Source organism: Lactuca serriola, chromosome 6 (genome assembly GCF_051521515.1).
Source record: "Lactuca serriola cultivar US96UC23 chromosome 6, Lser_US96UC23_V15, whole genome shotgun sequence".
Classification (NCBI taxonomy): domain Eukaryota; kingdom Viridiplantae; phylum Streptophyta; class Magnoliopsida; order Asterales; family Asteraceae; genus Lactuca; species Lactuca serriola.
Genome location: NC_136413.1, coordinates 4,186,609 through 4,205,010, shown reverse-complemented (window position 1 = coordinate 4,205,010; position 18,402 = coordinate 4,186,609). Strand labels below are relative to the sequence as shown.

The 18,402-nt window shown below is 36.1% G+C and overlaps 1 protein-coding gene across 2 annotated transcripts; it reads left to right on the top strand.

The window, feature by feature from the left end:
- Positions 1-4,624: 4,624 nt before the first annotated feature.
- Positions 4,625-6,710, top strand: LOC145058765 (binding partner of ACD11 1-like). 2 transcript variants are annotated; one of them, XM_079006667.1, is made up of 5 exons: positions 4,625-4,783; positions 5,543-5,646; positions 5,736-5,811; positions 5,949-6,026; positions 6,109-6,710. In XM_079006667.1, the coding sequence occupies exons 1-5, from the start codon at positions 4,778-4,780 to the stop codon at positions 6,496-6,498; spliced, it is 654 nt and encodes a 217-aa protein (XP_078862793.1). In that variant the 5' UTR covers positions 4,625-4,777; the 3' UTR covers positions 6,499-6,710. The 2 variants fall into 2 exon arrangements, with proteins under 2 accessions (XP_078862793.1, XP_078862794.1); XM_079006668.1 differs by having other exon boundaries at positions 4,646-4,783; positions 5,543-5,668.
- The last annotated feature ends 11,692 nt before the right edge of the window (positions 6,711-18,402 follow it).

The window sequence follows — 18,402 nt, the reverse complement described above, 5'->3', positions numbered from 1 at the left end:
CGTACTCGGCTAGGCTCAAGAACCGCCAATCTTCCGAAGGCCATAACTTTTTCATTCGAAGTCCAATTTCGTTCTTTATATCCACGTGAAGGAAATGAGAAGCTCTACAATACTATCAACTCTCCCATGCCATAAAACTTTTCTAACATAAAACCAAACTTCATAAAGGCTCGAACTGATACTTATTAATATGCTCTTGGGCTCAAACATAAACCGAACACTCGGTCCCTACCCTTGGTTGTACCTTGGAATGACGAAATCTAATTTAACATTAAGGTAACACTAAGAAGTGCAGTCTGAAGGCCATAACCCTCGGTATGGTTGTCTGATGCCTAAATTAGCTCCCGTAGATATAAACAATGACGAAATCACACTTAGAATGAATAAGGTAGGGCCTTCAGAATATTGGCGGTTCTTGACCATAGCTGAGTATGTTGGGCGTACGCCTTGAGTACGTCGGGCGTACTGGCTCGACATTCGGATCGCAGAGGCTTCAACATATGATGAGACTATGCACAAACTTGTTTAAGTTAGGCCTCGGGCCCACCTTATTGTAGCATGTCATTTTTTGGGCTTAAGGCAATATTGGGGTGTTCTTGGGCCGTATTAGGCCTTAGATGCCTTGTAGTTGGGGTTGGATGCCTTTTTGGGCTTTTATGGATTTGGGCCTTAGGTGAGGGAGGTCCATTGAGGAAGGGGTAAATGAGCCCTTTTTGCCTTAAGTTAAGAGTTAGGGTTTTGGACTTGAGTTCGAGATCATCACTTAAGAAGAAGACGAGCAATCATGCATGGGAGAAGAATAAGTCATTCGTTCATGAAGAAACCCTAAATTGGTTTTTAAAGGAGGAATATATCATTTATTGTTTTGTCGATCATTATTATATCATGTCATAATAGTTAAGCCAAGTTATTATTTAATCTGTAAGAACCAATTACCGGTGGGTAATATTTGAACAAAACATATAGTTTGTTGGTGTTTTTTTTGTACAAAAAGTTTACTTGGATGATGTTTTTTGAACATACCAAACTTGGATGGTGTTTTTTGAACGATTTTGAAACATAGTTACCTCTTTGAGTCATTTTCTTGTTGTTTTTTTCCTTTACTTATTTTTTACCGGTAATTGCCGATTATCAAATGTCAAATTTGAACAAAGAATGTACTTCGTTGGTGTTTTTTTGTACAAATGTTTTACTTGGATGGTGTTTTTTGAACACACCAAACTTGAATGGTATTTTTTGAACGATTTTAAAACATAGTTACCCATATAAGTCATTTTCCCTTCAATAAATAATTTTCCCTTCAATAAATAGATTATACATGAACAGGTGAGGTTTTGAGAGTTTTAAAAAGTTGGGAAAATGACTTATATGGGTAACTATGTTTCAAAATCGTTCAAAAAATACCATTCAAGTTTGGTGTGTCCAAAAAACACCAACGAATTACATTCTTTGTTCAAATTTGACATTTGGTAACCGGTAATTACCGGTAAAAATAAGTAAAGGAAAAAAAAACAATAGGAAATGACTCAAAAAAGTAACTATGTTACAAAATCGTTCAAAAAACACCATCCAAGTTTGGTATGTTTAAAAAACACCATCCAAGTAAACTTTTTTTTTTTACCAAAAACACCAACAAACTATACGTTTTGTTCAAATATTACCCACCGGTAATTGGTTCTTACAGGTTAAATGATAACTTGGCTTAACTATTATGACATGACATAATAATGATTGACAAAACAATAAATAATATATTCCTCTTTAAAAATCAATTTAGGGTTTCTTCATGAACGAATGACTTCTTCTTCTCCTATGACTGCTCTTCTTCTTCTAAAGTGATGATCTCGAACTCAGGTCCAAAACTCTAACTCTTAACTTAAGGCAAAAAGGGCTCCTTTACCCCTGCCTCAATGGGTCTCCTCCCTCTAAGGCCCAAATCCATAAAGGCCCAAAAAGGCATCCAAGCCCAACTACAAGGCATCTAAGGCCTAATATGGACCAAGAACCCCCAACATGGTCTTAAGCCCAAAAAATGATCTGCTACAATCAGGTCGGCCCGATGCCTAACTTAAACAAGTCCATTCTTACGCCCAACATATGCTGAAGCCTCTGCAATCTGGATTTAATGCAAGTACGCCCATCGTACTCCTACGTACGCCCATCGTACTCGGCTAGGCTCAAGAACTGCCAATCTTCTGAAGGCCATAACTTCTTCATTCTAAGTCCAATTTCGCTCTTTATGATAAGCTCTACAATACTATCAACTATCCCTTGCCATAAAACTTTTCTAACATAAACCCAAACTTCATAAAGGCTCGAACTAATACTTAATGATATGCCCTTGGGCTCAAACACAAACCGAACACTTGGTCCCTACCCTCGGTTGGACCTTGTAATGACAAAATCTAATTTAACAATAAGGTAACACTAAGAATTGCAATCTGAAGGCTATAACCCTCGGTATGGTTGTCTGATGCCTAAATTAGCTCTCGTATATATAAAGAATAACGAAATCACACTTAAAATGAAAAAGTTATGACCTTCGGAAGATTGGCGGTTCTTGACCCTAGCCGAGTACGTTGGGCATACGCTAGGAGTACGCCGGACGTACTGGCTCGACATCCGGATCGCAGAGGCTTTAACATATGATGGGACTATGCACAGACTTATATAAGTTAGGCCTCGGGGCCACTTGATTGTAGCAGGTCATTTTTTGGGCTTAAGGCCATGTTGGAGGTTCTTGGGCCATATTAGGCCTTAGATGCCTTGTAGTTGGGGTTGGATGCCTTTTTGGGCTTTTTATGGATTTGGGCCTTAGGGGAGGTTAGGTTCATTGAGGCAGGGGTAAAGGATCCCTTTTTGCCTTAAGTTAAGAATTAGGGTTTTGGACTTGAGTTCGAGATCATCACCTTAGAAGAAGACGAGCAATCATAGGAGAAGAATAAGTCATTCGTTCATGAAGGAACCCTAAATCGGTTTTTAAAGGAGGAATATATCATTTATTGTTTTGTCAATTATTATTATGTCATGTCATAATAGTTAAGCCAAGTTATCATTTAATTTGTAAGAACCAGTTACCGGTGGGTAATATTTGAAGAAATCATATAGTTTGTTGGTGTTTTTTGTACAAAAAGTTTACTTGGACTGTGTTTTTTGAACATACCAATCTTGGATGGTGTTTTTTGAACGATTTCGAAATATAGTTACCTCTTTGAGTCATTTTCATATTGTTTTTTTTTCCTTTACTTATTTTTACCGGTAATTGCCGGTTACCAAAGGTCAAATTTGAACAAAGAATGTACTTCGTTGGTGTTTTTTGTACAAATGCTTTACTTGGATGGTGTTTTTTGGACACGCCAAACTTGAATGATATTTTTTGAACGATTTTGAAACATAATTACCCATATAAGTCATTTTCCCTTTATTGAATTACTAGATGTCAATAATTACTTACATTATATAATATACGTGTGACACACCAATTATCGATTTTGATTAATTTCAATATTGTATTTTATAATTAAATGATAGTATTTAGTATTACGAATTAATACTCAATTATTTAGTAATACCAAAAACTAACGAGTGGACATATAATATCTGTGACAAATATCCATTCATTATAACAGAAACCAAAAAGCTGTCAAATAATATTAAGAATTAAACGTCGACTAGTTGCACTGTTATTATTGTTGCTAAGTTTCACCTAGAAATCAAATTGATCATTTGCAGCGAGATTTGATTGTAAGAAATTGGTAGAAGCAACTATCATGTATTCATACTAAATAAAATGTGTAACATAAATTAAAACCAACATGATGATCATCGGGGAGAAGTAGACGAATCAAATGATCTTGAGAGCCATTATTTATACTTACTCGAAAAGCCCTAGTGACACAAAAATCGAACGACAACCCTATCATGATTTCGTGGTGTTTATCCGATTTATAGAGAGTTCTAGAATATTCATGGAATCAATCCACGAAGTCAATGTTGACCGAGTCGGTCCAACCCATATGCAAAGTGCAAAGTGCGCCTAAATCGCACGTCCACAGCTCTACTAGACGCGTGTGTTGCTTCGTCCATCCCTTAACCTCTGCCAAAGTCTTGGAAGGCTGAAGACGAATGAAGCACCCACCTACCATTTCTCCCCCACCAATATGGAATCAAGAAACCCAACCTTATAAAAATTCAATTTTTTTAATACCATCAAAATAGCCTAACGACTAATAATGATCAGCGCTATTAATAAAACTGACTCGTTGAAAACAAACAAAAAAAAAATCATACAAAATAATATTATACCCAAACAAGTAAACCCCACAATAAACAAATATTATCCAACAACATTGGCACACATATAGAAGCAAGAAAAAATGTACTAGTATAAATCATAAATGGACAAGTCGACAGGGGCCGGTGAAATCGGGCCCATCCAAGAATCCTAGTCCAAACGCGAAACTTGCACTCCACGATCGTACAATCTACTCATGCATCAACAATCAGTACCTCTTGCAATATTATTTGCACCTTTATTTTTTATTTATTTATTTATTTATTTTGTATTTATATGAAATGACGAAATAAACCCACAGCCCCCTTTCCCTTTCCCTTTACCATTTCAAAATTCAATACGTTTTCTTAACACAGTCGTACGCTGTCTGAATCGCTAGGTTTTCGGCTACCATTTCGTGTAAATCGGTGTTCCTCCGGCGAATCGGTTGTTTTTACCGAGTTTTTCCTCTTTGATATCTGGATTTCTTATTGAGCTTTCGCAATGTCGGTAAGTGTTAATAGTACAACGTCTTTGTTGATTTGTTGCTTTCACTATCGGATATTCTGATTTATTTTTATGATTTGTGACTTTTTTAATTTATATGGATCTGTATCAGCTAAACAAGCTTCTCTAAAAGCATGTGAAACACGACAGATTAGTTGATTGAGTCAATATTGCTGAGCGGTTCTAATTTGGATTTAGCAGAGTAGAACACTTTGCATCTTTCAAAAAGTTTTCACTTTGGTGTTTATTTTGTTCTTTGTCTATAAAAAAGATTTAGAAAACGTTTTCTGGATACGATTATACAAAGATCATTTCTTAACCTAGATCGCTATTCATATATTGTTAGCTGAGTTCTTTTCTACATAATAAAACTATGCATATTTCAGAAGTTTTCAGTTATTATTGGTATACAAGTCTCGATTTCATCATTGCCCAACACTGGTCTTAGATTATGAAAATATCCCCCAAGAGGGATTTGTTGAGATGTCTCCATCAATTAATAAATTACAAAGATATGTTACATTTACATTTTACAATGCGCAATTTTAACTGATGTTAGCTTGTGTGTTTGAGTTTGAGTAGAGTACCTTAAGACAACTGTTTTTGTTAAAAAGTACTCTTTGTGATCAATGCTGATTTTTCTCTGTGAATTTCTTGTTTATGAGTGGATGGTGTATGCATTTACAACCAAGAGTGTCAATTGTCACTTTTTCATTAATGTAAAAGCATGCATTTCATAACTTTTGGTTGATATTTGTGCAGGTGAAAACTGTTAAAGTTGGCAATCTTTCTTTGAAGGCTTCTGCACGAGATGTAAGGGAGTTTTTTTCCTTTTCTGGAGATATTGTATATGTTGAGGTGCAAAGGTTGGTATGCAAGGACATCAAGGTAATTTCCACCTTCAGTTTTTTCCTTTATTTGATTTTAACACCTATTATAATGTTTTACTTTGCAGCGATGATGATTTCTCCCAAAACGCATTTGTCACCTTCACAGATTCACAAGGAGCAGATACTGCTGTTCTCCTTTCAGTAAGCAAGATTGTCTTTTTATTTGACTTCATATAACATAATGCCACATTTATTTATCATAAAACATAAAAACGTTCATGATTCATCAAATAATTAAAAAGTTTCAATTATGTTGAGCTAATAAGGTTTTGCATTAGGGAGCAACAATAGTCGACATGACTGTCACTGTAACCCTAGCACCAGACTACCATCTCCCACCAGACGCCACATCAGCAGTAAGAAATCCATTTTTTTTTTATACATAATTATTTCCATGCATTATTTGTAATCAGAAATAAATAATTTTCCATTTTACAGGCACGTGGCGTTACAGAAGGTGAGGAATCTGTTATGAGCAAAGCTGAAGATGTAATCAGCAGCATGCTTTCAAAGGGTTTTATTCTGGGAAAAGATGCTGTTTCCAAAGCCAAATCATTTGATCAGAAGATAGGATTCAGTGAGAAGGTGACCACAGGAACCTCCATGGTCAATGAAAAAGTCAAAGAGGTTGACCAGAAGCTTCAGGTTTCTGAAAAGGCTAAGTCAGCGTATGCAGCTGCTGCTTCATGGGTGACAGACGCTTTTAGTAAAGTGGCCAAATCAGCATCCGAAGTTGGACAGCAAACAAAGGAGAAAGATGACGTGGCGCCAACTCAGCAGCCTCCTTCTCCACCTAAGACTTCACAAGTACAAGGTTTGATCCTTTAGTTTAATCCACGGATCCACCTTTCTTTGTGTACAGACGCTATTTAGTTCTTAATTTTTTTTTCATATCATTAGGTTGCTATTTAGTTCTTTCTCTATTATGCTTTTGGAAGGGTTTTTTTTTTCTTTTTTTATAAATAAGATTGTGTTTTGTTGAATTTTAGTAGAATCTATGTAATAGTTAGAAGTATTGATAAAGGGTATCCTCATCTGAATGTGTTTCGACATTCACACCGGAGTATTCGCGATATGAACGTTGGCACAATGAAGAAAATGGCTATTTTGTTTCATATGATATGAAGTTCTTCAACCATATAATACATTTTTGAAGTCCAGACATCCAACCGACTGTTGTACCTACCTTCGACTTTAAACAAATAACCTGTGGAAATGTTATGTTACCCATTTAGATGGTTTTATTAAGAAACGAAAAAACTATATAATGATTGTTCGAAGGAAAAAAAGAACAAACTATAATGGTTTTTATATAATAAATTATTTAAACAAATAATAACAATTTTCATACTTGAAAAAGTTATATATGCAAGAATGGTGCAACCAAATACCAATTAGTGGTTTCTATGCACGATTTATTATTATTATTATTATTATTATTTTTTGGAGTTTTATCTTTTATAAGAAGGCTGTAGTCATAAGGATGTTTTGTTAAGCTCTTTTGGATTTTTTTAATATCTAATTGAGTTATTGCAAATACATGTGTACCATTAATTACACAACAATTTATTTTGTCTTTAATGAAATTTGAAAGTCCTTTTGGATATATGATAACTAATTGAATGATTTTCTTATATTCTACAAAAAGAAAAAAAAAAAAAAAAACCAAAAAACTGTTCACATGATTTATTGGGGTTTTTTTATGGGTTTATGTTGTATTTTGTCATTTAACTTTTGTCACTTATCTTTTAATTTTTTTTGCTAAAATGGTCTTTGTCTTTGACAATAACAAGTTTCCATTTTTTTTTTTCTATCCAAAGTCATTGAATTTTTATTATTATTATTATTATTTTTTTGGCTATTTTAGGTCAACTTTTTTAGTCGTAATCAGTTACTAACTTTTGAAATTGTGTTCATTCGGTTTTATATGTTTTTTTTTTCCAACAATTCATTTTTATAACTTTAATTTTTTACATGTTATTTTTCATAATTCACTTTTATAACTTTGATTTTATTGCGTTTTTTGTCATTTTGTTTTTCATAATCTATTTTTACAACTTAACTTGTTTTACTTTATTTTCATGTTTTTTTTTTTTTTTTTTCTTTCAAAATCCATTATTACAACTTCATTTTTTTTTTTTTTTTTTTTTTTTCAAAATCCATTATTACAACTTCATTTTTTTTCTTTGTTTTTATATATTTTTTCATAATATATTTTTAGAACTTCATATATTTGTTTCGAAAATTAGATGTCAATACGGAACTACATAATTATCAACCCAAGTCATAATCCTACAATTATATATTTTATGGATCGATATAAAACTATTATATGGCATAGCTTGTTTAGGTTTGTCACATTTGTCGTTTACAAGGTTTTGTCATTAACCAAACCAACTTAATAACCACACGTCATCGAGAATATCAGAATAACTCCTTATGGGAATTAAAGTAATGCAAATAGCCATATTGATATCTTGATTTGGAGGACATGGAATGCGACATTTTCTATACTTAAGGGTAGCTAACTGAAACTCAACAAGGGTAATAGTGAAATTTTTCATAGCAATCATAGAGATGCAATAAATTATAAACTTTGTGCCGACAAAATCAAAAAATGGAAATGGGACCTAGATCGGTATGGTATGGAGCGGCTCGAGAGCATGTAGTTTATTATTTAAGGATTGTCGTATGTCAGCGGCTGGAATTGTCGTAGGCAGGGCAAAGAGGAGGCTGCCGGAAGTTGACGGTTTTAGTTTGGGAGCCGGTGATTGGTCCACATTTTTTCCCTTTGCGTCCGTTCGTGGAGTTGGAAGAACGAACCAATGTGTTGTGTTTTTCTAGGATGTTTTTTTTTTCCTTTATTTAATTTGAACTTGTAAAAAATATGATTTTCAATTACTATCGTCTCACCCATGTCTGTATAATATTGTTATTCTTTTTTTAATAGTTATCTATGAGTGTTAGATGTCATTTTATGTATCTTTTATATTAATTTTTATTCGTATTTTGCATCATATTTTATGCTTAAATGTTCACATTCATTTAAATAATGGACAACTAATGTATTTCGTAAGATTTCTTGTATTGTTCATGTTTTGGTGTCTATTTCTAAGGTAATTTGAAATTGAGTGGTAGTTTGAAAGCCTTTGGATATAACCGGAACATATCTGGAGTCGAAACGCTAAAAAAGACCAGACATGGGCCATGCTCCACTTATGAAACTTAACCAGAGGATTTATGAACTTTTTGTGAGGGTTTAAAAAACTTCACTGCCCAAGCACGGGTCATGCTCTACTTCTGAAGAATTTCTAAAGGATTTTGAAACATCTCGAAAATACAGTCCAAAATTTTCATTTTAATTCATTAATAAAACCATAAATATCAAAAAGACATAAATCGTGCATCTCAAAAATATCATAACATTTGTCAATGTATCAGAATCATATGTCAAAACATCAGGGTGAATCCTCCAAGACTAAAAGTTGTGGTGTGTGTTATGCAGTCATCCCGAGTTCTTCCCTTATTAGCGGAAGTACCTAAAACCAAAAAGGAAAATTATAAGCACGAAGCTTAGTGAGTCTCTTCAAACTACCACATACCATACACATAATCACTATAATAGCATACATTGGGTCTTGCCCACTACATCGGACCCCGCCCGACATCAGACAAATCCGGCATCGGGACCTGCCCGACATCGGACGAATCCGGCATCGGGACCCGCCCGACATCAGACCGAAATCTCGCATCGGACCGATGTCCGGTATACATATAAGTATCAAACATACATATAACATAAACACATAACATATAAGCTAAAAATTCATCGGGCTTGCCTCGACATCAGACTGAAGCCCATAACATATAAACAAACACATGCCAGAATCACAAAGACATCAAACATATAAACATTCCTCAGGATTTCCCCGACATCGAACTGAAGTCCGGAAACATACAACCTACATCGAGCTAACCCCGACATCAGACCTACGTTCGACATATTCTAACATATATAAACGGGCCGACGTTGGTGCCTTCGACCCGTTCCTACTGGAGGAAAACTCACCTCACAAAGCTGGCTGCTGAATCTCTCGGTAAGGAATCTCTATCGACTGCTCCCACGACTCCTCGGCTATCATTACCAAATAACACTTAGTCAAAATCCAAACAATTCTTATTAGGGTAAAATGTCTATTTTACTCCTGATCTAAATGGACCCATGACCTAGCCCAAATCCATAACATGAAGGCCCAAATCCATCAAGCCCACTAATGGCCCACTTATGGCCCAATTTTCTGGATTGGGCCCAACTTCCTAAATGGGCCTTCCCTTAAATCCAATATACAATAAGTTCCATTATCATCCCAAAAGAATAATCCACTAAGGACCATAATCAACTAGTCCAAGGAAATGGCCCAAAAAGGCCCACAGTCGCATCAAACGCAAGGCGTTCCCATGTGGAACGTTGGGCGTTGCTCCTTGGTTCAAATCGCAAGCCCTAGTGGGAACGCAACGCGTTCCCAGGACCTACGCATGGCATTTGCTTCCAGCTTTCAAAAAGGGCCATTAAGCACTTAATCCTTAGCCATGCTATCTAATCACATATCCAAGCTATATAGGACCTCTAGAGTCATAAAGTCACGGACTTGGTGACTTTGCATGTCCCCATGATTCCAAATCTCAAGAAATAGCAATCAACTTCCATAAATGTGGTCCTAACTCTTGCATGAACCCATTAAGACCTCAAAGATCGAAACTTTATTGATATAGGGACACCATTAGCATCAAAGGTGGCAACCCTAGGCTTATAAACGAATTTGAGTCAAAAAGATCCATTCTTGGGGACTAAAAAGGTCCAAAACAAATTTGAGTCATAAAGATACCATTACTCTTCATTTGCTTGGGGGGGGGGGGGTATTTTCGACATATGATCTTTCATATATTGTCCTCGATATACTTTCATATGTGTTTGGGTAAAATTCTCAGAGTGAAGAATAGACAATGCCATCAGATTCAAGAAAGGAAGTTCTCATATTTAGGGGGAGCAAATGCTAAAGAGCTTGTTGAAAATTAGTTTTGACATCATCAGATAGGAGGAGAATGTAAGGTCACACCTTATGATCTGATGAGTCAAACACTACACGCTGACTACCAGTGCTAACGCTAGCACTGGATCTTATCGGCATCAGTGTGAACTTCATAATCTAAATAACTTATGTATATTAGGCAGTTGTATGTTGTATATATATATATATAGAACAGATATATGATCTGTAATCTTAATGATTAGGATCATACCTTTACTTAGATAGGTATACATCCCTTAATTAGTGGGATATCAGTTATTGTAATCGTATATAATCAACATTAGGGTGAAACCCTAACGTATGTCTTGGTGGCCGTCTTTGTGACCTCATTTTCTTGGTGAGAACATTGTTTCTTAGTGAAAGCATCTTTGTGATTACTCGTGTTCTTTAGTTGTACTGTTTAATCTTTGCCTAGTGTATTTGTTCTTTTTCATTCAGACTTGAGTGTATTCGATCAATACAAACCTTCAAAAAATTTTACTTAGAAATTTGGGACGTTACAAGTTGGTATCAGAGCTTTGGTTTGAGGATTTGGCAGGGCTGGCTTAATGCATAGTAAATCAAAGTTAGGGCTTAGGGCCCCCACATCAAGAGGGCCCCACAAACCAAGGAGTCCATGTATTATATCCATAATCGGCTAAGGCTCTAAAAGGCTAAAAAAACGACGTTTCTTCTTCCATAGTTCCGCTGCATACGATTTCTGTGTTTGCGCCCTCAATCCCTCATCGCCTGCTCTGCTGATCTGCTCAATCTTCTTCTTCTGACTTCTGACTTCTGAGTTCTGAGTTCTGATTCACAACATAAGTTGTGCCGCACAACTACATACACTTACAGTTTCTTCCTTCTCCACTGCATATGGTTTCAGGTTTCTTCCGTCTCCATTGGAGCATGCATTCCCCAAACTCCATAAACGGTAATAAACTATTTCTTCCAAGTTCCATGTTCCATCAGTATTTTCAGGTAGATTTCCCTTGAATTAACAAAACTTGGATATATTGTATCTTTGCAACCGACCTCATATTGATAACTTTGTAGTTTGTAGCCAACAATATGTAGTGCATGACAACTTTTGAACCAACACAACGGTGGGTGATGATCAAGGTTCTAAATGGCGTGAGGCGTGGCGTGGCGGCAAGGCCAAACCTCAAGCTTAACGAGCCATGGCGTTTTTCAAGGCGTGATGTAAGGCGGCGATTTTATATTAATTTAAAATTATATTACCACATAAATATAAATTTATATTAAATCTAACTACTTTTTAGAAATATTAGATCAATAACTAATAACAAAAAGTTAACAAAAACCACAATACTTGTATCTCCGATTAGAAAAGACATAACAAATAGCAAAAAACTGTGTCTCAAACGAAAAAACACGCGCCATAACACGCCGTGGCGCACCATACCGCGCCTTGCCACACGCCACGCCTAACACCAACGTTATGAGAGTTTTCGTAACGGCGAAACCACGCGTCACGCCATGACGCGCCTCACGTTATGAGGGTTTTCGTTTTATATATCTTATTTTTTTAAGATATATTTGCTTTTATAAATTAAATATTAAATTAGTTGTCTATTTTTTGACAAACCAAAAAATAGCTTATAAACTTTTCAGATTTCAGTTTCTTGTTTGTTCGGTTATCTAATTTTTTATTCAAAGGGCCCCCGATTTTTGGTTCACTTAGAGCCCCAAATTTGTTGAGCCGATCATGGGATTTGGACCCCTCTCGAGTGTGTATGGACTCAAACTGAGGAAATGATAAATTTTCAAAAAGAGGGTTTAAAAAAGAAAATGGGGTGCGATGCATGCAATTAGCCAAACTTAAGTAAATATGTCCCGAATTACCCATGCATGTTTATGTGCTTTAGTATGCGTATATTTATATAGCATGCTAAATTAAGGCTAATGATCTGCTCAGAAATGCATTGTAGAATGCTATGAAAGATGCATTTGTATGCCTATCGCATGAGCCTTTAGAATTGCATGCTAGTATGGGTTGCAGAATTGGAAGGATAGGATTGCCAAATTAGGCAAGGCACTAGATTAGCTAACTTGATGTTTGAATGTTGCTTGTTTCATGCTTTTAGAAACCTTCATTAATATAAGTTAACTATTAAATGAATATGCTAGGTTACATGCTACACATATTAGATAATTTTAGAAGGTTAGATTTAACTTTATTTCACATTCTTGTTTGAGTCCAATCGTTATAGCGTGAAACCTTTGCATCTAATACTTGCTATATATATATATATATATATATATATATATATATATATATATATATATATATATATATATATATATATATATATATATATAGTTGTGGGCAATTTTTAAAAAATATTTGTACTAAAATATACTCCAAAAATTGTCTCCTGCTGGTTAGCTCTCTCTTAGCCAGAGCCTCGGGTTCTAATTCCTCTTCAATCTCATAAATTCTTTTTTTTTTTGGGGCATACCCCTCTCCCCTTTCAGCTTTTGTTTTTTACACTTTTTTCCCATAATTGAAATACTTTCACAAATTTGGTACAATTTTCTTTTTATAATTTCTCCCAACTTTCATTTATTATAATTTTAATCCAATTTTCTCTTTGTTTTACAAATTTGATACAAATGCTTTTTACAACCTTTCCCATTACAATTTTATTAAGTTTACAACTTCTTTTAAAAATACATTTGCATTTTTTTAACATGTGTTATTTTTTTATAAATTCTTTAAACACTATTTACAACAAATATCGCTCATAAAATTCGAACATTTACGGCGTTATGAAAAACATAGTTGGCTCAAGGAGGGCCCCTAGCAGTGGAATGCTTTTTACCATTTAGACCATCACTTGCTATATGATTTAATATGTCCCTCCAGGCCTCCATACATTTTTAGTTAACGAAATTAAATTTGATTAAAGACATGGGAACATGTTTTATGTGTTATTCACCCATTTGTGATTTGTCATGGGAAACACGTTTTCTTGTTTGACTTGCATGTGTTAATAGTGTCGTATTATACATAGTGACAAATCTAGAATAAAAAAAATTACTTATTTTCCTAACCAAAAGTAAATCGATAAAAATGAAAATTTTGCAATACTTGCTGCGGGTTGGGTCATATACCTTGAAAATCCTGACCAACGAGAAACCAATGAGGTTACCAATTTACGAATTTTAAAATGGCGGCTGCAGTTAAACGGAAAAAACATCAATTTTAGTGAAAAATTCAATTGAACCAAAGAGATTAAACCAATAAAAAATTGGTTTTTAAGAAATATAGTTTTTTGAACTTAAAGTCGGATCAATATTACTAGCAAGCCCAGAGACAAGGTTTGTAATCACATTTTGAATTGGTTGTAGTGGGTTGTACACCATTTTCGGCTTAACAACTCACGAGTAAAATCATCAAGTCACTTCGCTTTATAGAAGAAGTTATGCATAATTGTTTCTAAACTTTTGTACTAAATTTCTTTCTATGTATAAATAAATTTGAAAAGAGTTATATAATGCTCTCACGGTATCCCCACAAACTTATATACCATTATCATTCAATCATGGAGTTTATTTGTAACATCTCAAAATTTAATACCAAAGATTCATTTTTGATTTAATCATTCATAAACAATTTATAGTAAACATCATCAAGTTATCTTATTTCATAAAAACCATAGATCACACATCTAAAAACATGTCATAAAATAGTAATAATGTCAGAGTACAAATCACATGGATCTTATATGCAGAAAATGTGTGTGTATGTGTGTGATGCACTGTTATAGTGCCGACTCCTTTCCCTTCGAAGAAGAAGGACCTGAAACAAAAACTGAAAACTGTAAGCACAAAGCTTAGTGAGTTCCCCTATCATGCCTCATACCATATAAACACATAATGCCTAGCATATCTGGGTGCTGGCCTCCCCTTCGGTATCTTTCAACCGGTAACTGCCTATCATATATGGGTGTTGGCCTCCCCTTCAATATCTTTCAATCGGTAACTGCCTAGCATATATGGGTGATGGCTTCCCCTTCGATATCTTTCAACCGGTAGATGCCTAGCATATATGGGTGCTGGCCTCCCCTTCGGTATCTTTCAACCGGTAACTAGGGACTATTTCACCCCTACCACTACCATATAATAACATAACATACTAGCACATAAAACATAACAGATAGTGGCATAACAGATAATTATCACAAAGACAATCATCTCAACTATAATTAATACTAATGGGCCGACATTGGTGCCTTCGACCCACTCCTGCTGGAAGGTAACTCACCTCAATGTCGTGAAGTAGCTGAAATGTCCTCGACTCCTGGATCAACTCCTCTCAAACTGTCACACCCTAAAACCGGAACGACGGAAACGTTCTGGGGCAGAGGACGTCATGTATAGTATCACAACAAATCATAGTAGTAAACAAGCAGCAACATCATCCATTGCATTAATAATATAATTTAATACGAGTGTGTTCTGTGAAGTTTATAAGACACCAAAAATGTAAATCAAAATAAGAGATGAGTCTTGAACGAGCTCCATCTTCTTAAAACCTGGCATCGGTACCTGTCTACTGATGACCTGAGAATACAAGTTATTTTGAAAGAGTTTATCAGCTTTAAAGCTGGTGAGTTCATAAGCATTTTAGTGTCATTTGTTTGTATGAAAATGTTTGTAAGTGTTTGATGTATAAGTTTGTAGGTGTTTGTAGTAAATGTTTGTATCTCCTAGAAAATCCTATATTTTCTACTAAACGTAGCCTTCTACCAAGGCATCAAATATTATGTATGTTTGTTTCTTGTAAGAGTGTGTGTTTTCCTAAGTGTGACTATCATTAACCAAAAATATAGTTTTACATTACCGTTTATGTGATAAGATCACATTGTGAATGCAATGGAGAAATAATAAAGTACTGTAGTGTTGTATTATAGTAACTATTGTTGTACCAACTACCTTAAACCAATTGTTATTTAAGGTAAAATGTGATATGTTTACACCATACTATCGACTAATAACACGACAATGAAAGACGTCGAAAGAAATGTGAAAAGGTCTTTAGATCAATCGAAATATCAAACATGACTATAAATAAGAACAAGAGAAATTCACAAAGAAAAACTTTCACTAAGAAAGATAATCTCACAAAGAAATTATCGTGTGCACAAAGCGACAATTAGGGTTTGTGAAAGCGTCATAATTCACAAACCTATACAGAATAATATATACTGCTATTCTAGACGATCCCTACAAATCAGGGATACGCCAGCTAATAAATCAAGATAACTAAGGAAACATGATAAATACAAGATTTGTTACAACGTACTGAATACACTAAACTATTATAAACTGAACTGCTGATTCGCTGACGCTGAGACATACGCTGACGCTGAGTCTGTTTTAAACATTATCATATTTCAAGGCTTGACCTTTCAATCTCCCCCAATATGATGATGTTCAAAACAAACTAAATTAAGACACCTCTGGAAAGGAATTCTTCATACTCAGCTTCAGCTTCAATTTTAACTGGCCAGTAAGGACTGTCCAGCAACTCCTGTCTTCTGTTCAGCAGCTCCATTGCGATAAGAATGTGAAATTCTCCTGATAGATCTTGATGACTCATGCACATTTGCTTTAAGCCAACAAGGTGAGTGGTTGGAGCTTTTGGAATCTCAGTAGTGCGCTGAAAACACATTCTCCTGTTTTTATCAAGGTAGAACATTCCGTGTTCAGGAGCTGAGATGAATTGATGCTGAACCGGATCAACACCGAGAGGAAGAGAATTATTAATCACATCAACACCGAAGTCTAAAACCAGTACTTCTTCACCATCAACATGAAACTTGGTTCTTTGAGATCTAGGAACTGACGACCTTTGTCCTTGATGCTGAGGTCGTTCTTTGGGAACAAGATCCAAACGCTGAACCTTCTTGATCAGTAGATGAAGAGCACAAGTCAGTTCGGAAGAGTGAGATGAGGTTTGCTTGGATGCTAGATCAAGCAGTTCCATCCATTCCGAAAACCCATATCTGATCAGCTCATCTCTTTTGACAACCTCAGTATATGAATGCTGAGGACCTTGACGAGTAATCAACAACGAAAGGATTTTTTCGTTTCGAGGTTTGGAAGCTTTGACCTTGATGATCTTGTCACCACACATTCGCCGATTGAAAACATCTTCAAATCTCTTTCGATCAATCCGGTCAAGAATACTGTCAGCCTTAGGCTTACTAGAGCCAGTAGGAGGTTGAGAAGACTGAGCTTTGGACTGAAATTCCAGGAACTTCTGCATCTGAGCTTCAAACGATCCCTTGGCCTGAAGTTTGTGCTGAATAAGGGATTCATCAGCTTGAGCAATGTTCTTTAGAAGCTGAGCTCGATTGGCTTCATCAAGAATTTGCTTGACTTGATCAGGGGACATGTTCCATTCAGTGGCAAGGTTTGAAATACTGACAATGGACTTAGGTTTCTTCATAGACGAAGAATTATCAGTTTGAGAATGATCCAAGTCAGTATCTACTGCCTTCCGCTTTCGAGACAACGGATGAGATTCTTCACTGGCAACGTCCGAATCCTCTCCTTGGACCGGAATGATGGGATCAGCAATATCATCAGCTAGTATCGGATGAGATTCTTCAAGGTCATCTGAGCTTTCTTGCTGAACTGGAATGAGAGGATCAATGAAGTTCATGTCAAGAATTTGACATTCGTCATCAGGTTCATCATGCTCTTCATCATGCTCACTATCTTCAAACAACATTTCAGTAGCTGCTGGACTATTATGCCCCACAGAATCAGATTCACGAACGGGAACCGGATTGGGAGATTCATGCTGAAAGATAGTGTTGTCAGCAGCAGGTTCAGTGTCATTCTCATTTGGATCACCATCAGCATGAGGTTCACCATCAGCATCAGCATCTTCATCAGTATCTCCCCCTTTTTGAGCATCATCAAGGTTGGGACCAGCGGGAGGAGTAAGTAGGAGAACCTCCTTGATTTGTTGAACATCAGCCTCAATGCGAAGCAGACGCTGACTCATGTCCCGAGTCAGTGACAGCAGTTCAGAAAATGCTGAAGCGGGAATTTGAACCATTGAGGTACCTGGGACAATTGGAGAGATAGGAGGCATCCTAGGAGAGAAATGGTGAGCTGTTGGTGATGGATGCTCCCCCTGAGACTGATGCTCCCCCTGAGATGGATGCTCCCCCTGAGGCATCGAATCCTGTGGTGCTGAGGAGGCTTTACCAGAGTCCGAGATGATGTGATGAGACAGTTGAGGGGAGAAATGATCGCCATCAGGATGCTCCACCTCTTGATCAACATGATCCATATGATGACCATCAGCACCTCCTTCATCAGTGTCAGCGGTGAGAGAAGGCACAGTGTATGGGTTAGCAATCCATTCTCTCATCCGATCGGAGATTCCAATGTCGGTATCTAAAGGATCATCCTGATACATACGAACTGACATTCGAGGACATTGGATTGGATTTCCAGAGTGAGAAAAGTAGTCAGCAGCGAAGAACTTGTCGAATACCAGGGCAATCCAGCGTGGAAAGGGAACATGATCAGCACGTACATTTGCACGTAGAAGCTGAACAAGCTGATCAAAGAAAAGTGCCCCATAATCCAGTCTTTTGTTGAGAAGAAGGGAGCA

Excerpts from the sequence above, each read along its gene's own strand:
- LOC145058765 (XM_079006667.1), top strand. Across the intron at positions 5,647-5,735 it reads GTATATGTTGAGGTGCAAAG|CGATGATGATTTCTCCCAAA; the intron begins GTTGGTATGCAA and ends TTTACTTTGCAG. Across the intron at positions 6,027-6,108 it reads CACCAGACGCCACATCAGCA|GCACGTGGCGTTACAGAAGG; the intron begins GTAAGAAATCCA and ends TCCATTTTACAG.